The following is a 25,345-nucleotide window of genomic DNA, read 5'->3' as shown; positions in this document are numbered from 1 at the left end:
ACATTCTTGGTTCTTCCTGAAGCCCTATGATTTCTTGAATGTGATATTGGTATTAAAGTGAAATTCTCACAGTCATGAAAGCTCCCAGGTTCTAATAGATGTATGTGGTGGTTATTTGCTTTGTGGATAGTTTGGCATTTGCTTCAAACAAACAAACATAACCAACAATGGGCTTTATGTGCCTTTCAGACACCCATTGTGTTATTAATCTAGAAGTAATTTGTTTACTTCATTGTTGGAATCTATTTCTTAGAAAATATTTTAGATGGATAATTTTCTTGAAAAAACCCCACAAGCCGCCTTCTGAAGACACTTGTTATGGGTGGGCCTGTGCACCCCTTGAGTGGACAGCACGGGGGGCGGGGGGGTGTTCACACTGACCAGACCTCCGGAAGGGGCGAGTCAGTGTGAACTTTTAATGCTTCATACTGTCAAAAACGCTCATGTTTTTCTCATTTAAATTTCTTTGTAATGAATTGCCCCATCATCTCTCTTCATTTTCCCACACTTTTTTATATCTTTTTGATTTACACTATTATCCAAGGGTCTTTTTTTTTTTTTGGCAGTAAGCCCATATTACTTTTGTGATAAAAATAGGTTATTTGTAAAGCCTGTTTTATGGCACTTACTTACCACCTTGTTTTATCATAAGTTTCCTTCATTTCCTTTTGGAGTTGAAGAAAGGGCCCATGTCTTCCTCACTTTTGTGTTCTTGGCATAGCATATGCTCAGTGAACTGTCCTTGAATGAGATTGTTTTCCTTATGTGACAGGTGAGATGGTTGAGGGTGAATGAGTCACATGTGTTGTTGGTGGTGACAGACCCAGGGCTGGAGCCCTGGTTTTCCTGTTTCCTCGCTGAATTCCTCGTGTTCTCACCATTTCCCCATCACCTTAGTCTGGTTCCTTGTGCCACCACCTTTCCGGTGGCCCAGAGACCCGGGTTTCTCCGGGCTTTCTCCCTCTACTCCCTGTGCCCTGGGATAGAGCAGGAGCTGCCCGCTGCCTCACGCTGTCCTCTGGGCCACACTCTGCATTGCCACTGGAGCCACCTTCCTAAAAGCCCTTACACCTGTGCTGTGAGTGCCTGGCTGGCCTTCTGTGCCTGCAAGGTAAAGTTCCAGTTCCTCTTTTGGGTGCCATGTAAGAACGTGTCCCCTTCCTGGCCTGCTGCCCTCCCATGCCTCTATCTAGCTCCCAGAGCTCCTCGCCATCCCCTGAATCCCTTTGCCACCTCGTGCCTTTATTCAGCCTCCCCCCTCAGCTTGGACGCCCGTGCCCCTTTGGTCTTTCTCTCTTGCCTGATGGAGTGCAGCCCAGGCCTTCTTCCCCCTGCACTCCCTCTTCGTTGACTTCCTCAGCCTGGCCTTTGTTGCTCTGCCATGGAGTACCTAGTATATCACCAGGTACGACACCCATCACACAGCAACACGAACTTTGTTTATGTGCCCGCCTAAAGCGTTAGACTGTAAATCCTTCCGAGCAGGGACTGTGTCCGTCCACCTGCTGTTCTACCTCCTTCCCACATTTATTGAGCACTTACTACGTGTCATATGCTGTGAGACGATACATGCTGGTGGTCTAGAGATGGATGAGATGCAGCTCTTGCCCAGGGGGATCTCATGGTTTAGCGGGAAAAGATGAGAAAATAAGTTCTAATTCAGAGAGATACTTTAACCAGTAGAGATGTAAGTTTGTCACAGAGGTTGCACAGGAAATGAGTGATTCCGAACCTTTGGGAAGGAAGATCAGGGTCCCTGATCCTGTCCCCCAGCAGGGTTATAAAAAACGAAGGCCCATTTCCCTCTCCACATCCCTGACACCTGTGGTGCCTTTGTGTAGCACGTGTTGGGTGTGTATTATGTGACTTAAAGGGAGGGAATGGAAGAAAGATGACACCACTCTGGAAGGATATTGGAGAAGTTCACCTATTAGAAGTCTGTCGATGGTGAGGGGGGGTGACTGGTGAAACTTAATCATCTTTTGTCCTTCAAAGTCTATTATTTGGGGCACAAGAAAGGAAGCCTGAATTTACCTTCCACTACGGGGCTAAGCAGCCTCCTTCTAGGATAGGTGAACAGACAGGATGCTATGGCAGGTGCTCTCACCAGATATAATCTACCTGAAAAATTACAAAATTTCTTCCAAGAGCAATTTAGGGTAACTTGATACATTCGTTTTCCAGGTGACTCTTGTCCTTTCCTAGGAAGGACTTCCACCCCCACACGGGGCAGGGTTTGCTATCTGCCCCCCAGCTCTCTGCTGATTGCCGCCTGGCCCTCGTAGGGTGGGACAAGTGGTCTGTGGTTTTCTGCTCTCTCTGCCTTCCTCCACAGGCACAGGGAGATAAGGACAGCTGAATGATTTATATTGGGCCTTGTAGAGGAGTGGATGGCAGGCAATGCGGAGTGTGTGGCTCTTGAGTACGGTGTTCTCTGCTTGTTGGGAAGATGTGTGCTCGTTGGTGGCATTGCTGTGTGGAGCTCCAGAGCGTCCCTCCTGTGGTGGCTGCCATGCAGGGCATGCTGCTCTCTGCTGCGTCCTCCCTTGACCTTTGCCTCAACTGGTGGGCTCTGGCTGTGGCTGGATGGTTCGGAGTTTGGGATGGGGAGTAGGGCAAGTCCTAGGAAACCTGTGTCAGTGCCAAGTTGAACATAGAAAGTAGTACTAGGTCATTAGATATGACATGTCCGATTTGAAATCAAAAGTGTAGTTTATTATATCTCAAACAAGAAGCAGTACAGTTAATCAAAGTTTGCACCTAAACTGTCAACACAGTCTTGCCATCTTAACGGTGGCTTGTTTATGCCAGCAGCAGAGAAGCCTGGAGAGCAAGCGGCAATAAACTTGTGAAAGGCATTTTCCACAGCTTGTTGAGAATTAAATATTTTTCATTGCAAGAAGTGGTCCAAAGCCTGGAAGAAGTGGTAGTCAGTTGGTGCAAGGTCTGGTGAATACGGTGGATGACAGAGAGTTTCCAGGTCCAGCCTCTGTAGTTTGAGCAGCGTTGTTTGTGCGACATGTGGTCGAGTATTGTCTTGCAAGAGGATTGGCCTGTCTCTGTTGACCAGTCTCAGCGGCTTAATGGCAAGCATCCTCATCATTTAGTCCAATTGGTTGCAGTAGACATCCGCTGTAATCGACTGACCAGGTTTCATGAAGCTGTAGTGGATAATACCAGCACTGAACCATGGAACAGACACCATTAGCATTTTTTGCTGAATATCTGGTTTTGGACTGTGTTTTGGCACTTCATCTTTATCCAACCATTGTGCCAAATGCTTGCGATTGTCAAAAAGAATCCATTTTTCATCACTTATAACAATGTGGTGTAGAAATGGTTTGCCTTTATGTCGTGACAGCAAAGAAAGGCAAGCTTCCAGACGATTTCTCTTCTGATGCTCATTTAATTCATGCGGAACCCATCTACCCAGCTTCTTTACCTTGCCCATTTGTTTCAAATGGTCCAATATTGTTGGAATAGCAACGTCAAACCTTGCTGCTAATTCACACGTAGGTTGAGATGGATTCGCTTCCACTACAGCTTTCAGCTCATCATCATCCCCCTTGGTGTCAGGTCACCCACGTGGCTCACTTTCCATATTAAAATCACCAGGATGTAACTTCACAAACCACTGACGTACTGTGTGTTCATTAGCCACATCTTTCCCAAACACTTTGTTGATATTTTGAGCTGTCTGTGCTCATTGGTTTCACGATGGAACTCATATTTGAAAATAACACAAATTTTTGACATATCCATGGTTTCACAAAAATCGCTCTAAAAAAAACTTTGAAAGATATTCCCAAGCCAAACTGTGCGTTTGAAAGACTGAGGATGTGCCTTTACAATAAAAATAAACCAAGAAGTGTCAAAGTAAAATGTCAGAGATATCAACTGTCAAACTTAGTACTTAAGGAAATCAGATATTTAATACTTAATAACCTTAATAAAAGCAAAATCTCTCTTGACATGGGTAATACGGTTTTTGTTTGTACACATTTCAGTTTATAATCTTTGACGCAGTCCAAAGCTTTGGGTTCTATTCCCCGGGCTCAAATTAAGGGCCTTAAAGCTTGTTCCTGTCGAGTCTTTAACATGTACTGTTAGACACTAGTACTGATGCTCCTATCTTAAGCATGAAATTAAAGACGTGTTGAATTCTTTTCATTTATATCCTATGAAAATGAGAGTTTTACTGTGTAGTTTTCGTGTTTTGTTGACTGAGCTCTGTGCATTCGGAAGCTGATGGATTCTAATGTTTATCTCCAGTTCTACCATCCATTTCTGTAATTCCTCACCTGAGATCTGGATTGTCACAGTTCATTCCTCTAACCCCAGTCTCTTCAACCCCAATTTCAGACATTCCCATTTCTCTGGTAGCAGGTGTTCCCTCCTCAGCTGGACATGCTGCCCGTTGTCCCTGGGTGTCCCCGGTGTCACTCCACCTCTGAACAGCTTGCCCATCTGCTCCTTCTTACTCACATTTCTGTTCCTTTCTCCCAGAACGTTGCCTTTCCCTTGATTCAAGCTCCGCTTCCTGTAAGAAGGCTAAGGTAGCCTGGAAAATGCAGGGTAACATGGAGTTACATTTTTCCCTCCAAATTTCCAGTTAGGGATGGCGGCGGGAGGGGGTGAAGTTTCATACCGAAATCCTGCCATACTTATTCTGCACTTTTAAATTTATTTATGTACTTATTACATGGAAAACAATTTAATGACAAAAAAGGAAATAAAATAGGGCAGTTCACTCATAATCTCACCATTATTTGTTTTCACTCTTTTGCATATGACCCAGAGGAGCATTTAAATAAATATGTATAATGTTGTATGCTTATTTTTTTCATTTATGTTTGTTTTCTTTTCTCATTTTATTGTGGGCATTTGGAGGACCTGGGTTATGTTTTATAGTTCTTTCGTGTCCCTCAGATGCCACACGCAGTCCCAGGCATGTAATAGAAACTTACTTAATAGCTGATTAACATTTTTAGGGTTTTGTAAATTTTCTTTTTTTATCTGTAGCCAATGATTATTTGTTTTCAGTTGGATCCCAAAGACTTTTGTGTTTTCAAGAATATATATTCTAGCTTCCTATTTATTATTTTTTCTTTTTCTGCTTTTCTCTTAAATCTTCAGCTCTTTGGACCATAACTGAGAACCATCTTTCTTGTTTGTAGGCAATATGGGATGAATCCAAAACTTAAAAATCCACTGTGTTAGTATACAAAGAAGCTCCAGGGTTTTCTCCAACCTGTCTTTTCCCATCGTAGTTCCATTTAGGAGGGAAAAAAGTCATTGAGCCTCTTAAAGGAAGACTCACCCAGAACGATACCTGAAATGTAGTGTTTGTACAGTAAATAGTTCTGTTAAATAAAACAAAATGAAAATAAATTGTTTCAAATGTGTACTACTTTTATCATTACAAAGTTAAAAAAAATAGTTCCCTTTAAAAAAAACTTTTATAAACTAATTTATTTTACTTGTTCATTCTACCTTAGAGCATTCTTTTCAGTGGATGTAGACTATATGTCGTGAATCACACAGAACTTGCAGCATGGTTGTGTTTTTAATTGTGATCCCATAGGAGGTGTGGGCATCATTTGCCAGAAAATTGATATGCTTCAGTAACCCAATAGCTTGCTACCCCCAGGTTTGATGATTTGCTTGGGGACTGGGTGTATAATCATCCTCACAGCTGCGATTTCTTACAGCAGAAGTATACAAAGCAAATAAGAAAGGGAAGAGGTACATGGAGTGAGGCCCAGGGGAAACCAGGCACAAGCTTCCGAGGATCTGTTCTCGCTGAGTCACATAGGACACGCTCAATTCCCCCAGCACCGAGCTGTGACAACACGGATGAAATGTTACCAACCAGCGAATCCCGTTAGAGACTGAGTGCCCAGAGTTGTTACCGGGGGCCAATCATGTAGGCACCCCGCTGCCTGGCACATACTCAAATTCCAGACTCCCAGAAATAAAGCGGGGATCCAGTATAAACCATATTGCTTGTATGGTGTAGGCACACACGGTGAGCCACTCTTACCAGTTCTGGGAGTGGTAAGAACTTTGCAAGTTCCCGGTTCATCCAAGGGCCAACCTTGTTAGCAGACCTTTTGAAGGGTAGCAGTCAGGCCTACTATGTTAGCTCTTTTCTGCACATACCATATATTCTCACATCATTTTCAATGCAGACATTGGGCATTTGTAAATCAGATTTCTATTTTATATATTTTCTGAAATTTAAAAACAGCATTTTTAAATGTTATTTTCCTGCTGTTCTAAAGGACCCGGAAGTTTGGGACAGTTCATGTTGTCCCTTTGTACATGAGAGTCAGAGCCGGTATCGTATTAGTGATGGTGCCTAGTGGATAAGCTCTCTTGTAGTTATGAGAGCTTTATTTTACAAAGAATTCCCCACAGACAGTCCTTTCCTCAAGAATGCAGTGATGATGCTCTCAGATAATCACATATAAATCGACCTGCCCCCACCCCCACTACTCCCCTGAAGGTGAAATGTTCTTAGCAGAGTTGACAGCAAGGTCCTGAGGGCTTGTCTGCGGGCCCATGGGCCAGGGATGGTGGTGAACCCCACGACTTACCTCTTAGCCTTGAAGTCGTCTTTGTGTCCGTGTTCTGGAGTGGGCTCTGGTAAGAAACATTGGCCTAATGGGAAATAATAGAAGTGGCTTAAATAACAGCTTTTTACCCTGAGATGTGCAGTGACTTTTTCTTTGCTACCCTCCTCACTGGGGGTCCCTCTAGGTTGGGGCCATGGGTAAATGCCATTGTCATAGACCAGATAAAGCCATTCCACTATGGCATGTTAAGCCACACAGTAGACGTCATATCTAGGCAATTGGGGGAGTCTTTGCATTTCTGCATTTAACATGAATGACTTTTTTGGTAATAAACTGGCCATTTTTTTTACCCAGTAAATATTAATCCTTTTTGTTTGCTTGTTTTACTTTTTGGCAAGATGCCATGCATGGTGCTTGGGTATAAATTTAATGGTAAACTAGGCTAAGAAGGAAACACAGGTTAGACAAATGCATGATTTAGAAAAGAGGTTTATTAGGAAAGCACCAGAGTAGTTAAGAGACGTGGTGGAGGCTTTCACAGAACACATGGGGGAAAAAAGTTGGGTTCAAGTGGTGCCATTCATTCATTCATTCATTCTTTCAGCATGTGTTATATACTCTGCCCTAGCTGCTGCATGAGGGGCTTGATACAACAATGCACAAAAAACACATGGCTTTCGCCAGTGGTCATCTAGCGTAGTTAAGGGAAACCAACAAGAAAGAAGGCATTTCAGTAAGCACTATGAAGAAAAAAAAGGGTGCAGTGATAGCTAATAATTTTTATGTTTTTAAATTTTTGCTTGACTTTTCGGTTATTTTTCGATATCCTTTACTATTCAAATACAAAAATTATGTTGAAGGCTTATTTTTGAATGCTTTTCTCTCCTTCTCTTTGTAGCCTATATAAAAGGTGGGTGGATCCTTAGGAAGGCCTGGAAGATTTACAATAAATGCTATCTGGACATCAATGCCCTTCAGGAGCTGCATCAGAAGAAGCTAACGGAAGAGTCCTTGACTTCTGATGCTGCAAATGATAATCACATTGTGGCTGAAGGGGTGTCTGAGGAGTCTCTAAACAGACTGAAAGGTGCTGTTAGCTTTGGATATGGCCTTTTTCACCTTTGCATATCCATGGTGCCCCCAAACCTGCTCAAAATCATCAACCTGCTGGGTTTTCCTGGAGACCGCCTACAGGGGCTTTCTTCACTGATGTATGCAAGCGAAAGTAAGGACATGAAGGCCCCTTTAGCTACGTGAGTAGCTATATTGCAATGCTTTGGTAGATAATATAGTGTTGAAAGTAAGTAAACCACAATCAAAGACTTTAAAGGAAACTTCAGGTAAAATGATGGCTGGTTGACAGGACGTGTGCCTTGTGTCTTAATGCAACACCGAGGACCGTGTTCCATGGTGGTGGTGGCAGTTCTGACTTCAGTTAGGAAACAAGGCACTCACTGTTCATAAGTCTCTTGATGCCTGTATTTTAAACTGGTAAAGTGACCTTATCTTTCAACCTGAAATGGTTTTTCAAGCAGTTCTTTTGACTTGGACCAGAGTCACTGAGATTCACGATCCTGATTTTTGGACTCAGGAGACAAAAAAGATAAGCCTTTTCTGTTGTTCTGAAATTTTTATTCTTATAAAGAATCTTCATGTTGCGTAATTTTGCTGGATGATTATAGGTGGTCAGTTGGTTTCTTATATGTGGCCTGGATACTTTGTGCTATTCCACTAAATTAAGTCATGTTACATGGTTCAGTCTAAATGTAAATAACAATTATTTAAACCAGAGAACGTGAGAAAGCTGATGTAACTATTTAGAGTGAGAATTCACCTATTTCTACATCAGTTAAAAGTGATGTGATTTTTTTTTGGCAAATATTCATCATTTATCATTTCTGGCAAATATTTATCATTTGTGATTTAATGACCAGATGTTTGTTGTCGAACATTATACCATTTGTCAAAATTTTCCCCCAAAATCTTGATATCACAGAGGACCTTAGCACTATTTCTACTTGGGTCACTATTGAAAAATTTGGATGTTAACTCCTAGTTGGTAGCTACTAAAAATATCATTAATGTTTCATTTAAAAAAATATTTGTGTCTCCCCAAACTCATTTATACAAACAGTAGTCCTTTATTAATTTGAATGAACTGATTTGTAACTTGGGATCATTTGTCTGTATATATCTTAATATTATTTTGTGCTTATATCTGAGAAAAGAGTGAATGGAGTTAATAATGTAAATAGTATGAGCTCCACAGGAGAATGAAATTTATGACCATGCCAGAAGTTTCATTTACATAAAAATATTTGATATGTTGGTTAAACATTTTTCTCTACTCATTAAAGCAAATCCCAGTGAACCTGTTTTGTTTATGTAGTTTAACATGGCATTTTTCTTGAAAGTAACAAGTTTCAAGTAAGGGAATTTTAAGTAATTCATTTATTAGCTTGTCTTTTAAATTGAACATCCTCAAAGGCCAGAGCAAGGGTTGACAGGATGCTGTCACGGTCTTGTCACTAATGTAGTGTCATTTGTGTCTGTGGTTTCTATATTTAAATTTGAGTTCTAGGCTTACACCCTAACCTTTGTGAACATAAGGGAAGCCAACATTTTCCTTTTGCAAAAAGAGTAAAGCTTTTCTTACGAGGGGACAGTAAATTCATGGTGACCAGTTCCTGTTTCAAATGTGTGCATTGATGAGCCAGGTGTAGAATTCAGAGATTTCAATCAGTCATCTCTTTAGCGATCCATCCGGAAGGTTCAGAAAAGCTAAATGCTTCTCTTACCTTATTATCATCTCACCCGATAGAAGGGTATATAGGTGATGATTTATACGTTGTGCTAAAGTTGCAGTTTTCCAAATATTGACAAAACTAAAATGGGGAAGGACATTCTGATTTTACTTCTTCAAAAACTGCATAGTAAGTTTTTTTTTTTTTTTGAAAGAGTTTGTATTAGAAGAACATGTGCTATTTTTTTTTTTTTTTAAATAGAAACAGCATAAGAAAAATGATTTGCTCAATATTGCTCTCCCTCTTCCTTTAGGTTAGCGCTGCTCTGGTACCATACCGTGGTCCGCCCGTTTTTTGCCTTGGATGGCAGTGATAACAAAGCAGGCTTGGACGAAGCTAAGGAAATTCTCCTCAAAAAAGAAGCTGCTTACCCCAATTCTTCCCTCTTTATGTTTTTCAAGGGACGGATACAACGATTAGAGGTACCGTGCCTTCCTCTTCTTTTTAAAATAAAGCCTCTGATGATCAAATCTCTAATTCTCACTTGAGGACTAATATCAAAACAAGCCAGAATGTCACAGGGCCCGGGAACATTTTGTTCTTTTGCTTTTCATTGTATCATTGCTGAGGAAGAACCTTCCAGGAATGCAGGATGTTAGTCAGTTACCGTCTGTTCAGGAGACATGGGCGAAGGAGGGGTACGATCCTTCCTTGGTAGTGAGACCAGATTGGTGTACTTGGAGCTCAAGGTTTGTGAGCATTATTAAGTCCTCTTAGTTGAAAAACACAAAATACAATTTTTTCCCTCCCTGAGTTACTAATAATCTATTTCTAAACTTTGATCCTGGCTAACAATTGATTTATACAAAAGTTACTGCCTTAAATATCAGGGCAGCATCAGCTGTAAAATAATAGTGGCTTCTGTCACATTTTCTTGTGCTTAGTTTGGCTTGGAACTGTGTCAACAGCTTTACACACACTACCCATTTAATTCTCAGAACAACTCTAGGACACAGATGTAAAATTGTCATCTGCATGTTATAGAAAAAAAAAAACAAAAACAAAACACAAACAGGGATCCAAGAGGGCTTCAAGAAACTTCCTGAGTTCACCCAGTGAGTGAGCCCGGGTTGTCTCACTCCAATACCAGAAATGCCCTGGTCTTTGGAAGATTCTGCTGCTTTGCATCTCTTTTTTATCTGCTTGCTTGAGGTTATGAGGGTTTGTAGAAAAATAACAATATAAGAAATCAGTCATGCATACGAAAGAGGGTTGCTGTTATGCTAGGTGCACCATCCTTGTTCTCAACAATGGTCATCAGTGCATCAGTTTGAGGTTTTAACAGCATCTGCCCCCAGTTAACCAGGCACTCCGCAAGTCAGTCCCCAGCAAACCCTGTGAGTCCCTTTGAAGATTTTTGCCTGGGAGGGCTTTTAGGGGCACAGGGATGATTTGTTCATTTGGGTGGGGGTGGCAATGGGGGAATGAAGTTAAATTACTTCCCCCATCATTTTTTTCCCTTCACAAAGTGACTCCTTAAATCTGAGGACTCCTCAGAGCAATTCTCTAACTTTCTCTAAGTCCTTTATAGGTGGAAGATGTATTTTGGAGATAATACCAATAGTTTATAAATGAAATCTACTGCAGAAAGCTCACCAGGATCTGAACTATTTAAACCCGTGTCTAAACCCATGTCCAGCTTATTTTTCTTCTCATTATCTTGAAATAGTTTTTTATTTGCATTCAGGCTCGTAACCCTTTGGTTGTATTTCTCCCTTTTTTCTCTTGCTTTAAAAAACGTAGTTCTGATTAATTTCCTGTACAGTCTGGTCTATTTGTCAGTGTTATTTCCCTTAAAACTCAGGGTTAGGGCCCTACTTATAGGGAAAGACGTTCAGACTGTTGAAGTTTCTACATTCCCTTGCGTTTGTGCGGGAGGAAATAACACTGTAAAATAAAATTTTAAATGACTAAGTCATCTCTGAAACGAAAGGTAGGTACAGGATGAGTGTTTTCACCGATTTAAATTTCTTAAAGGGCAGACATTATACATTTTGAATAGTTTTGAATGTGACAATGCTAGATTCAGTGTTCAGCAGAGATTTGCAGGGGTAAAAGCCTGAAGTTTAAAATTGTGAGCAACAGAGCAATGAGGTACCATAGCATTAGGCATTTATTGATTAGAATTATCTCCCTGTACTCTACTAATGAATTAATGCTCTAAATTGGGTTTTGAAGCTGTTTAACAGAAGTATAAAAGTCAATGTTTATATTTTGTCATGCTTACCATTGGAGTTAATTTTTCATTTTAAAACAAAAATTGGTAAAACTAATAACTTTTTCCCCAAAAAAACTCAATTTGGCATGGTTTCAGTTTGTGCCACGATTAATTCCTATAAGGGACTGAGTGAGTGTTAAAAGTAAGTGGTCATTCATGTTGTTTGGATGGTTCTAGAAATAAGGAAGTCACAGTTCCATCAAAGGATTCCTATACACGTCGTCCTTGGAGGTGCATAGTCCACACTGTAGCTCTTAGCAGATAGTCAGTCTCTTTGGGGTAGATAATTGTGATCAGAGTGCAGGGGTAGATATTAGAACTTCTTCATGGTAGCATGGCTTGCTTACTTAACTGGTACTTGGTTTCAAGAGAAAGGACACAAGATCGTCACTGCTCTTGTTTAGTGAGCTGCTGCTTTAGGGCCCAGCAAAATGTGATGTGTTTCTGTTTGGTTCTTCCCAAAGGTCCAGAGGATGAAAAGATTTTAGGGCTAACTTGAAACGTGGTTGTTATTATCCTCAAGGTGCCCAGACACCAGTGTTTCATTGATCTTCCCGAGTACACATGCAGGAAGGCGTCAGATGGTGGCATCCTTCATTTGCAGAGAGCCTCTAAGGCCCTGACTCAGTTTATGAAAACATGCACGGCTCAGATGATTAATTTGCTTGCAAGTAATCTTTTTTTCTTTTCAGTGAGCCTTTAGGTTAGAGCTAGGGCCTCTTGAGCTCTTATCAACACACACTCACAGAATGTGGCCTGGGGGCTCTAATTTAGGCAGGTACATCATATGACACCAATTTAGTTTCCTCAGTGGCTCAGAATCTGCAAAGGTATTTGAACAGCTGCTTTTGTGTAAGTTCGCTGTCATACAGGGTGACCAGCGCAGTATGTGCCCATCAGTTTTCGTTTTCCTATCCTCTTTATTTGCAAAGCATGTACAGTGTCCACTGTCTCTGTTAGTTTCCTTAATGACTTTTTATATACTTTGCCCTTCATTGTTTGGGTCCATTTAGAAGGCACATGGGAGGATGATTTCTTTAACAGATCTGCTCCTGTCCTGCCACTTGTGCATATACCTGGTTGAAATGGCTTCAGGAGCTTCTGTTGTGGCCTCACTTGAACTTGCAGTGAAGTGCTACACTTTGGTGATGCTTGGGGTCCGTTTGCACCTCAGCTGGTGAGCACAGGATTTTCTTGGCCAGACCGCAGGAAGAATGCTCTTTCCTCACTGCCTCTGCTTCTCCCCACTACGTGTCTGCAGTACCCCCACCTCGAACCTTCTCTGCTCCTGGTGTTGTCCTTACTATCTACCTTGTCTTCCTTAACTCTTCCTGCGCGTGTGTGTGTGTGTGTGTGTATGTGCGTGTACCTATCGCGTTGCTGGGAGAAATGAATGGGTTAATGTAGTACCTAGCACGTGGTAAACTCTAAGTAATGGTGTGATGGTTGCTGTTATTCCTGCTGAGTGCTTAAGCCTGGGAGGTCGAGTATCAAATTTTCTTTTTCATTATTTTTTTTCTTTTTGGGAGAAAGAACTTGTTTTGATGTTGAGAGCTGTCAGGAAAGCAAGGCCTGTGATTGGCAAAATGGGTGTGGAGGTAGCTATAGGGGCTGTAGGTACTATACAGCTATTGCCTCTTCCCTGAATTTCCATAATGCAAACAGCTGTTAGGAAGGGGACCCAGGTGTTACGTAGTAATCTCAATTCTCAAATGTGAATTGGTAGTTATAGTTTTGAATTTTGTATTTTTCATTAATGTTCACTTAAGTTTCATCCAATTAAACCTGTAGTCATGTTAAGTCCACTAAGATTCAGGTGATTAATGAGTATTTTTCTATTTTCTTGATTATTTTTAAAGTATTAGGGACAAGTCTATATTTTAGTGAACTATTTTTATTTTGCTCTACTCTTCTTTTTTCTTTAGGTCATACAGATTTGCACAACTTTTCTCCCCTCCAGCTTTAACAATCTACTTTGTATGTAACATACATATATGTATTTAGTTTTATGTACATACATGCATACTTTCATATATACACTTTATATGGTGCGCCTATTTAGTAATGTAACTAATTTTTAATGTTAGTCTATTTATCTCTAAATGCCCAGATAGTTGAATGAATGAAAGTAGTTTTCTATAAAGTTAATGACCATATTCTAACAAAGTTGCTATTATGCAAACATTTTGAGAACTTACTTTGAAACTGTCCCCTGAGCTTGAGCCCATACATCGTGAACATCCTGCATACTGACGTTTTAAAACCTTGGGTTTGGTTTTTGGAAACAAATCTGGGCCTAGCACAGGACTGGCCCTCAATGTATATTTGTTGAATGAATAGATGAGTCTTTTGGCAGCAAATCTATTGCTCAATGTGAGTGTTGTAATTTCTTAGTTAAGAAAGGAAGCTGATTATCAAGGACTATCTACTTGTCTTATGTGGCACCTAAATGTGTTTCTGAAGCCAGTTCCAAAGAAGATGATGCAAAAATGCTTGATAATTGGAATAAGAGGATGGCCTCCTAACAAGAATACTGAATCAAAGACTTAAATTCTAATGTGCTGGCTAAAGAATCAGTTTCATTTCTTTAGAGTTACACTTTTATTTCAAAGCTGTGGTTATAAAGAACTGAATTGAATAAATTTAAATGAAATAAAAAGTAAATGCATTAAATGAAGCTCTGTGCTTTCTGCTGGGAGTACTGAGATGAGAATGCATGAGGCCCTATACTTCTGGAGCTGAGACTGGGAGGGCGCTTTTACTATAGCTGCCTCTCAAACAATCGCAGTAGGACTTCCTGAGGACAAAGTCGAGGTTTGTACAAGGCCTAGAGGCCACGCTGAAGAAGTTATAATGAGCTTTATCTATTTGTGTGTATGTGTGTATAATATGTGTCCTGTACGCATGCCTCATATATACATGTATGTTATATACACATAGACATACATGGGAAGAACATATTAGTCTATTTGCCTTGTCTGCAGCTCCCAACTATAAATAAGCCCCAGATGTCCTGGTGGCTTCCGTGTGTCCGGAATCAAGAATCAAACAGTGCATATCTCAGGAGGGGCTCGTGTCTCCTACCATTTGGAATGATGTGGTAGGCATCGTCCTGCCTCTGGAACCCTTATTATAAAATCGTTCTCTTCTTTGAAGCTGCCTTATTTGTTTGTTTTTCCACCCTGCTGTTTTGCGTCCCCTCCCTGCTGGGAAAGGCGTGATGGTGGTGGTGTGTGCGTTCTCCCCCCATGAGCAGTGTCTGCAGGGACGCTTTGATGCCTGACCTTTACTTCGCCATATTCACGTCACCCTGGGGTCCCAGTTCCTTTCAGGAGGATGGAGGGTCTTCCCTCGTTTTCTATTCCTAACGAAGTTCTGTGTGAAAGGCTGGCTTCCCGCTCCCGCCCCAGCGTGCCTGTGTTCTGTCTCAGGACCTTTTGTCCACTCATTATTTCGGACGTCATCCACTGCGAGAGGTACCTCTTTAAAGGTGGCTTTAGTGCTTTCTCTCTGTACTTTTGTTAAGATAAAATTCCATTTTTCACCGGTGACTCCCAGAATAAGTGGAGGTCTGCTCTGGTCATGTTTGTGCAGTTCATGGTGGTGGCAGGAACAGGAGAGGGGACATTGACCCCTCTGGTGATTCATTTATCAGACCGAGCAGGGAGACCCACGGTGGTCGTGGACAGTGGGGGCCAGTGCACAAGTGCCACACGCAGAGGGCCTGCGCCCTGCCCCCGTCTCTGGGGTGTGTTGACATTATCAGAGCTGTTTGGTGGCAGCTTTTCTTTGCATCTGTTGAAGGGCAAGCCTGCTTTTTGTGTTTGAACAGCATGCCCTGTCAGCATGATGCAATGTTGTTATTTATAGGCTCAGGGAAAAGGCAATGCAGGAAGAGAAATCATTCTCTGAAGTTCGGTTATTTGTAGTCTCCTCTTCCTCCATCCCACGTGGTTCTTTCAGTTACTTCAGGCACCAAAAAAGAGGGTTGCCATTTATTCTTGGGAGTACAGAAAATGAGAGATTGATTTAATCTGGTGTAGGAGAGATGGAGGATGTATTTGTCTTCTACTTTCCACGGAGATGAATCCATACTGTGTGGTTTAATGACTGTGAACTGAAATGAGAAGATGACGGTAACCCCAGCACACTTGCTATTCTTTAACTCTGTTGGGTTGACAAGCAAGTAGAAAGTTAATTTTGATTTATGTCCCTAAGCTTCCTAAGTATGCCTAAGAGGATGAGCTGTCCCTTGCCTACATCAGCCATAGTCCTAAGGGCGGGGGTCAATGCATAATCTATTGCTAGGTGACCTTGATTGTAATATTGCTAAACCGATTCTGCTGCTCAGCAGCATTAGTGCTGAATTGCATGTCAGTAAGTGGGTTGTCACAATGTGTCCTTCTGCGTGCTACAGGTGACAAGATCTTCTCCTTTCAAAACACATACATAATACTTTATTTTAAGATGTTAAGCAACTTCATAAAAATAACCCAGTGATAATTAGAATACACATGAGACTTTATGCATTTTGCTTACAAATCTAATGTTTACATGTAATAACATAGTTGTATAAAAAATTGGTATGTAGGCAGACTATTTAAATTTCAATTGTGTTAATAACTTGATATTCTCCTTTTATTAGGAAATTGTTGCTGGGATATTTGAATGTTGTTGTTTCCCCAATATTTCACTGGGATAGCGAGTACTACAAAAAATATCTTAGCATATTTTCAATTTTTTTTTATTGAATTGTTTCCTTGGGTTATAGCTCTGTGGTAGCATTGTTAGAATTAAAGAGTATGAGAAACTCTGTAGCTCTTGTTAATGATAAGAGATTATATTCAAGAAATAGTGAGTCAGAACATAATTATTCATTATTTTGTGCATGGTATCAGCATTAGTATTCCACCTCATGATTTTATTAATATTTCTATTTATTTTTACTTCCATAATGATGCAAATTAAGGCAGTTTAAAGATAGTTCTTAAAATATTACTGAAAAGACATCCCATGTTTTGTATCAGAAGACTCAGTATTGTTAAGATGGCAGAATTCCCCTAATTGAGCTACAGATTCAATGAAATCTCCATCAAAAATCACAGCTTGTTTTTTTGCAGAAATTGACAAACTGATCCCAAACTCAAGGGACCCAGAATAGTCAGAATAATCTTGAAAAAGAAGAACAAAGTTGGAAGACTTATACTTCCTAATCTCAAAACTTACTACAAAGAAATCAAGAAAGTGTGGTACTGGCATAAGAATAGACATATAATCAATGACAGTAAAGAAACAAACCTTAGTTTTATAATCTATTTACTTTTGACAAGGACACTTAGACAAATAAGTGGGCAAATAATAGTATTTTCAATAGGGACAACTGAATATTTATATGCAAAAGAATGAAGTTGGACCTTTATCTCATACCATACTCAAAAATTAAGTCAAAATGGAACATAGACCTAAATGTCAGATCTAAAACTATAAAACTTTTGGATGAGGCACTGATTTCTTAGACATGACACAGTATAAGAAATCAGTGCCTAAAACACAGTGACAAAAGAAACACAGTGACGAAAGAAAAAATGGGTAAATTGAACTACATCAATGTGAAACACCTGTGCTACAAACAATACCATCCAGAAAGAGAAAAGACAAACCATAGAATAGGAGAAAATATTTGCAAGTTATGTATCTGATAAGGTACTAGTATTCAGAATATGTGAAGAACTGTTACAACTCAATAGTAAGAAAGACAAGCCAATTTAAAGACTGGACAAAGAATCCGAAGAGACATTTCTCCAAAGAAGATAGGTAAATAGCCAATAAGCCCGAGAAAAGATGCTTGACATCATCAGTCATTAAGAAAATGCAAATCAAACCAAGTCAGATACTATTTCACACCTACCAGGCTAACTATAATAAAAAAGACAGCCAATAACAAGTGTTGGCAAAGATGCAGAGAAACTGGAACTCTTGTTCATTGCTGGTGGAAATGCAAAATGGTACAGCCATTTTGGAACACAGTTTGGCAGTTCCCCAAAATGTTAAACAGGTCAGACGTGGTGACTCACACCTATAATCCCAGCTACTTGGGAAGCTGTGGTAGGAGGATCACTTGAGCCCAGGAGTTTGAGGTTGTGGTGAACTATGACGACACCACTGCACCCCAGCCTGTGTGACAGAGTGAGATCCTGTCTCAAGAAAAAAAAAAAAAAAAGGTTAAACATAGGTTTTTACTGTATGACCCAGCAATTTCACTCCTGGGAATATACCCAAGAGAAAGGAAAACATAAGCCTATATTATTATCCATAATAGCCAAAAAGCTAGGACAACTCAATTGTTTGTCAGCTGATGGGTGGATAAACAATATATGATATAGTCACACAGCGGAATATTATTCAGCAATGAAAAGGAATGAAGTATTGGTACATGCTGTAGCATACATGAACCTTGAAAACATGTATGTGAAAAAAGCCAGGCACAAAGACCATATATTGTATGATTCCATTTATATGAAATCTCCAGATTAGGCAAAACTATAGAGGCAGAGAATAGATTATTGCTCACTTTGGTGTGGAGGTGGGTGAGGGAAGAGTACGGGGTGGGCTGCTACTCGGTACATGGTTTCTTTTTGGGTGATGAAAATACTTTAAACTTAGATCGTGGTAATAGTTGCATAACTCTTAGTATATCAAAGATCATTAAATTGTGTACTTTAAGTGGGTGAATTTTATGGTATTTGACTTATATCTCTATAGAGATGTTTTTTAAAAGTGTTACTGAGGGTGTGCATTTTCTGTATTATACAGTCTCTCTCTTTCTTTGGATATAAGTTGTTGATTCAGCCAAATTTGATGAGTTTTGAGTAAGAATTACAGACATACCCTGGAGATCTTTCAGGTTCAGTTCCAGACCACTGCAATAAAGAGAATATCACAATAAAGCAAGTCACACAAATTTTTTGGTGTCCCAGTACATACAAAAGTTGTGTTTACACTATACTGTAGTCTATCAAGTATGCAACAGCATTATGTCTAAAAACACAGTGTACCTATCTTAGTTTAAAAATACTTTATAGCTAAAAAATGCTAATGATCACTGGAGCCTTCAACAAGTGATAATCTTTTTGTTGGAGGAGGGTCTTGCCTTGCTGTCGATGGCTACTGACTGATCAGGATGATGGCTGCAGAAAGTCGGGGTGGCTGTAGCAATTTCTTAAAATAAGACAGTGAAGTTTGTCGCATCAATTGCAAAGAAATCTTTCACAAAAGATTTCTTTGTAGCATGTGATGCTGTTTGATAGTATTTTACTCACAACAGAACTACTTTCAACATTGGAGTCATTTCTTTCAAACCCCACTACTGCCTTGTCAACCAAGTTTATGTCATATTCTCAGTCCTTTGTTGTCATTTCAATAATGCTCATAGCATCTTTACCAGGCACAGATTCCATCTCAAGACACCACTGCCTTTGCTCATCCATAAGAAGCAACTTCTCATCTGTCCCAGTTTTATAAGATTGCAGCAATTCAGTCACATCTTCAGGCTCCGCTTCTAATTCCAGTTGTCTTGCTATTTCCACCACATCTGCAGTTCCTTCCTCCACTAAATTCTTGAACCCCTGAAAGTCAGCCAGGAGGACTGGAATAAACTTCTTCCAAATTCCTGTTAACGTAGACATTTTTACCTCCTCCCATCAATCACAAATGTTCTTAATGGCATCTACAATGGTGAATCCTTTCCAGGAGGTTTTCAATTTACTTTGCCCAGATCCGTCAGAGGAATCACTGTCTGTGGCAGCTATATCCTTACAAAATGTCTTTCTTAAATAATAAGACTTGAAAGTAGAAATTTCTGTTTGTTCCGTGGGCTGCAGAATGGACATCGTGTTAACAGGCATGAAAACAACAGTAATGTCTTTGCACATCTCTATCAGAAAGAGCTCTTGAGTGACAAGACGTGTTGTCAATGAGCAGTAATATCTTTGAAAGTAATCTTTTTTGCTGAGCATTCGGTCTCAACAGTGGGCTTAAAATATTTAAGTAAAATGTTTAGTAAACTATGCTACAAACCATGTGCTGTCATCCAGGCTTTGTTGTTGTTTCATTTATAGAGCACAGGCAAAATAGATTTAGCATAATTCTGAAAGGCCCTAGGATTTTCAGAATGGTGAATGAGCTTTGGCTTCAACTTAAAGTCACCAGCTGCTTTATCTCCTAACAAGAAAGTCAGCTGTTCTTTGAAGCTTTGAAGCCAGGCATTGATTTCTCCCTTCTGGCTATGAAAGTCCTAGGATGGCATTTTCTTCCAGTGGAAGACAGTTTTGTCTCCACTGAAAATGTGCTGTTTAGTGCAGCCACCTTCATCAATGATTTTGGCTAGACCTGGATAACTTGCTGCAGCTTCCCCATCAGCACTTGCTACTTCATTTTGCACTTTTATCTTATGGAGATGACTTCTTACCTGAAACCTCATGAACCAACCTTGTCTAGCTTCAAACTTTTCTTCTGCAGCTTCCTCACAATTGAAGAGAGTTAGGTGAGGGCCTTGTTCTGGATGAGGCTTTGGCTTGAGGGAATGTTGTGGCTGGTTTGATCTTCTAGCCAGACCTCTCAAACTTTCCTCCTATCAGCAGTAAAGCTGTTTACTTTCTTATCATTTGTATGCTCACTGAAGTAGCACTTTTTATTTCCTTCAAGAACTTGTCCTTTGCATTCACAACTTTGCTAACTGTTTGGCACAAGAGGCCTCGCTTTCAGCCTGTCTTGGCTATCGACAAGCCTTTTGCGATAAGCTTAATCATTTCTAGCTTTTGGTTTAAAGTAAGAGACATGAGACTGTTCCTTTCATTTGAACACTTAGAGGCCATCGTAGGGTTATTAATTGGCCTAATTTCAATATTGTTGTGTCTCAGGGACTAGGGAGGCCTGAGGAGAGGGAGGGAGGTGGGGGGACGATGGGTCACTGGAGCAGTCAGAACACACGCATTTATTCAGTTCACTGTCTGTTATGGGCACAGTTCAGGGTGCCCCAAAACAATTACAATAGTCACATCAGAGATCACTGATCACAGATCACTGTGAACAGATATAATAATAATGGAAAAGTTTTAAATATTTGAAGAATTGCCAAAATGTGACACAGAAAAACAAAATGAGTACAGGCTGTTGGAAAAATAGCACCAACAGACTTGCTTGATGTGGGGTTGCCACAGATCTTCCAATTTATAAAAAAAATGTAGTATCTGTGAAGTGCAATAAAATGACATATACTTGTATTTCTCATATATCTACTCAAATTCTAAATGTGTAATTATTAGTGATGTTTATCATATTTCCCCCATTATACTACTTTCATTTTCAATTATATCACATTACATTTAATTGTGGGAAATGTGAACATTCAAATATATATATTATTATTGTTATATTTAATAATAGCAGACTTCATGAATTCAGAAATGAAACTTACCTTCCTTCCTAAACTGGGATGTAGACTATTGTATTTTTTTTTTAGATTGTAAACTGACGTTTTGAAAACTATCTTACTGTATTTTCCTGCCTCTTTGTATGTGTGAGAGGTGCATATGGTCTAATTTGTAATCCCCTCTGTAATTCAGGGATACACTTTTGATTCAAGTGTATTTTCTCTTCCTGTTATTGCATTAAATTCTTAAAATAGATAAAATCTTTTTTTGAAATATCTTTATGTTTTACCTTTCATCTGTTTTTAAATGAATGCTATAAAGCTTCGATAATTGTGATTTTTATAATGTCTTAAATAGAACAAATATATCTTTTTCTTTAAAAATATATTTTAATACATATTAAATAATGTGAAAATATATTATTTTTATCCATTCATGCTGTCACATATATTTAACTATTAGTTTCTTGAGTTCTACACTTGATCTTAGCCAAAAGACCAAGAAGCTCAGGTTCTATGTATTATAGGGAAATTTAAATTGATATTATGTTTATAATATTTCTTATTCATTACTGAGGATATCTCTTGTTTTAGTCATGTCACCCTTTATTTCTCCCACTTAGACTTTATAATTTTTTTGCATGCAGCTGTCCTGTCTGTCCTATATATAGCAAGTAGGTGTCCTGAGAAGATAAGTACTATGTGAAAATATACATAGATATCTTAAGGTTAAGAAAGGATTGGAATTCAGGCATTCTTTCTTAATCCAGTGTTTTTTCTATTGCATCCACTGCTTTTATTTGCTAATAAGTTACATATATATGTTACATGTGTGTATATATATATATATATATATTCATCTCAGTTTGGGCTGCTATAACAGAATACCACAGACTGGGTGGCTTAAACAGCAAACATTTATTTCTCACAGTTCTGGAGGCTGGAAAATCCAAGACTGAGGCACCAGAAGATTGAGTGTCTGGTGTGGGCCACTTCCTGGTGCACAGACTGTGGCTTCTCACTGTGTCCTCACGTGGGGGAAAGACGGCTAGAGAGCTCTGGGAGGGGGGAAAGGGAGGAGGGTCCTCTTTTATAATGGCATTTATCCCCGTTCATGAGAGCTCCACGCTTATTATTTAATCACTTCGCAAAGGTCCCACCTCCTAATACCATCGCAATGGGGACAAGAAGTTCACATATGAATTTTGGGAGGCATAAACATTCAGTCCCTAACAATGTTTTACATTAATATATATAATATACTTAATATATAACATATGTAACTTATTAGCAATAATATATATACATATTTAAGTATGAATATAAATGTAAATATAAATATTCAGGGGCTTGTTCTTATTGGACTTTAGAAATAAACCTGATTTATTTTTAATGAGTTGATTAATAGAATATCTTTTTTACATTTTAAAGAAGCAAACCACTTAAAAGTAATTAAACTTCCATTATATGTTTGAAAGGATTCTCCTGTAACATGTTGCTGTTATGTACTCTTTTGAAATCAATTCTTTAATAACTTCCTTTATTTCTTTTATAATATTAAAATATATTTACTTATTTCTATTTTAGTTTTATATTGTAATTATTACTTACGCATGTAACAGTTTCAGACATGTAAAAGTGTGGTATTATGTTTGTTATATTAATTTGTGTTTTCTTAACTTTATAATTAATTAGGCTTTTGGATTATGTTTTTAGAGAGTTGATTTTTTTTATCAATTCATTTTTTAATTTCCGTTTTATCTCTAGTTTTTCTTAGCTTGCTTTACAGTTTTTCTTAATACTTTACGGTAACATATTTATCTTATTAGAATAGTTTAATATTAGTGTTCTGGGAGTAGGAATTTGATTGTATTCCTTGAAATTTGGCTTGAATTTCTTTGTTTGTTTTACTTGAGAGCATTTGGGGGGAGCCTAAAGGTTTTGTTAAATGTTCATTGGCATGTGTCTTGATTATCTGATTATGATTAATCTTATTTATGTCATTTAATTAATCGTGCAGTGAGGCCTGCTCTGTCTGAGTCTGTGGCCCTTGGCCTCTGCTGGGCAGGAGCCCGTGACTCGGGGGTAAACTCTGAGGCCAGTTGCTGGGATGAGTCCCGGCCCCTCCCCTCTGGCCAGGTGACCCTGGATGAGACCCTTCACGTCTGTAATCCTCCCTTCCCTCCTCAGGGAGACGGGGACCCCTGTGGTGCCTGTGACGCAGGTTTGCTGTTAGGAGTCACCGAGGTCATCTGGGAGGCACGTGCACTATGCAGCACTTTGAGCGAGGGCCTGGTAGGTCGTCACTGGCTGTAACGACGATGGCACCGCTGTGGCTGCTCCTAGGGCTGCGGCTCCAAAGGTGAAAGTGACAGAACTCGCCGTGCGTTGCAGGAGATGAGAACGCCTGTGCAGGCAGACAGACCTGCAGGCAGATGCAGGGTGACGGGGCCTCGAGCATCCTAACACTGGGCTCCCAGAACGTGAAGCATGGTGCAGCTCACTCATGGGAGGAGCCCCACAGCAGGGAAAGACGGCCCAGAAGTGGGGCTATTTGGGCTGGTTCTTGAAGAGTCAGTAGGAGTTTGCAGGTAGAGGTAAGGACCTGGGAGATGGGCCTGCCTCCAAGCCCAGATCACAGAAAAAGCTGCATATTGGGAGGTGGTCGGAGCTCAGCGGGGCTGGGGCACTTGGTGTGGAGGGGCAGGTGGAATAGGAGTGACCCAGGAAGCAGCTGATCCTTCTGTTTTGTTTCTTAATTCAGTCAGTCTCCTTTCTCATAGAGTTTGGTTTCACTCATATTTAATAGCATACGTGATGCATGTGTATTATTATTTTTCATTGCCCTTTGGGGTTGTGTGTATTGTTCTTGTTTGTTTCCGTTTCTGCTTACGTAGTTTCGGGTAGACTTTCCCTTGCTATCAGATTGAAAGATAATCATAGTGTCCTACCTGTTTTCTGTTATTGTAAACATTGGTTTCACATATCCAGGCCGTCCATGTCCTAATTATTTTTGTTTCTCGCTTTTCTAGTGCCAATAAGTATATGGTGAACTCCCATTGGGGGGTGACACAGAGTCTAGTTTTAAGAAAAAGCATTTCTTAATTTTATCTACCCTGTGTCCAAAACTCTTCTTTGAAATTTTATATTTTCTCATAGTATCAAATTGAATTTTTCCATTTGTTTATCTTTATGATTTGGGGCCCTTAAATGTTCAGGCACTCTGGCTCCTTGAATCTGTGTGTTTCTTTTTTTGTTTAGTGTAATAGTCCTCATTTCTTTGTAGTTTCTTGTAGAGAACTTGTTAGCCCCAGGAATTTGTTGACATAGTGCCTTAAAGCTGCAGTTTTTGGTATGTAGCATTGTAGGAAGCACATTGGACTATACAAGTCTAGGGATTTGGTTTCTGGTTTGGGCTCTGCCATAAACACCAAAAATATACTTTCACTTTCACATGAGCCAGTTGGAAAGAGCGGTGAGACCTCAGTTAAGCCAATGGGCCTTCTCTGGTGCTGTTTTTATTTACCTGGAATTGCAAGGGTTTGGAATAAGTCGGGGTTTCCTGGAGCACTGATTTGATGGACTATTAGTACATGCTCCAGGACAAGAGGTTCCATGTCAGGTTCATTGGGATATCCTGGCACTTCTTGGAGACTTTAGTTTTGTACCATGATTCTCCAAGGGTGAAGATAGAGTCCATGGGTATTCCACGTTTAACCAGTTTATTTGGCCAGGAAAATTCCTATTCATACAGTAGTCTGGGAGACTAGAAGGGTTCAGTAGGACATCCTTCGGATTAGTATCTAATCTAACAGTAGATTAGATAATTTTTAAGGTTTCTTCCAGCTTTCAAATATTGTGGTTCTGTGAATATACTAAAAACTAAAAGGATGAATTTTCTGGTTTGTGAATTATATCTCAATAAAGCTGTTATAAAAATGTTTATGGTTCTTTAATCTTCAAAACTATCTATTTGGGGTTATTTCTGCCTTTTATAATTTGTCTTTAATTTCTCATTGGAAAAAACCCATATAGCATCTTGCCTGTTTATCATCCTTTACAGAGAGTGTCACTCAGTTCTAGGAAACTTCTAAGGTCACTTTCCTGATTACGACTTCTGTTTGCTTCTCTCCTACCAGTCTGTGCATATTAGATCTTCCCCTGACTTTCTAGCTTTATCTGTTCATATTGAATTGCTGTCTTCTTTGAGCAGTGTGACTGTGTTTGTAGTGTATTCTGTATTTCTATGGTCTTTGATTTTCTGTTAATTCTTTGCATTATCTTCTTCACTGTTATTTTTAATTCTTTGATATCA

The 25,345-nt window shown here is 39.7% G+C and overlaps 1 protein-coding gene across 1 annotated transcript in view; it reads left to right on the top strand.

Moving 5' to 3' along the window:
• Nucleotides 1-25,345, top strand: part of TTC39C (tetratricopeptide repeat domain 39C) — a 106,835-nt gene that overhangs the window by 51,232 nt on the left and 30,258 nt on the right. The window contains exons 5-6 of the mRNA XM_069468178.1: nucleotides 7,477-7,831; nucleotides 9,636-9,804. Coding sequence (XP_069324279.1) covers nucleotides 7,477-7,831; nucleotides 9,636-9,804 — 524 coding nt within the window. The remainder of the gene's footprint in view (nucleotides 1-7,476; nucleotides 7,832-9,635; nucleotides 9,805-25,345) is intronic.

The sequence above is a fragment of the Eulemur rufifrons genome, chromosome 5 (genome assembly GCF_041146395.1).
Source record: "Eulemur rufifrons isolate Redbay chromosome 5, OSU_ERuf_1, whole genome shotgun sequence".
Lineage (NCBI taxonomy): Eukaryota > Metazoa > Chordata > Mammalia > Primates > Lemuridae > Eulemur > Eulemur rufifrons.
Note: the sequence above shows the minus strand (reverse complement) of the source record. Positions and strands in the feature narration are given on the sequence as shown.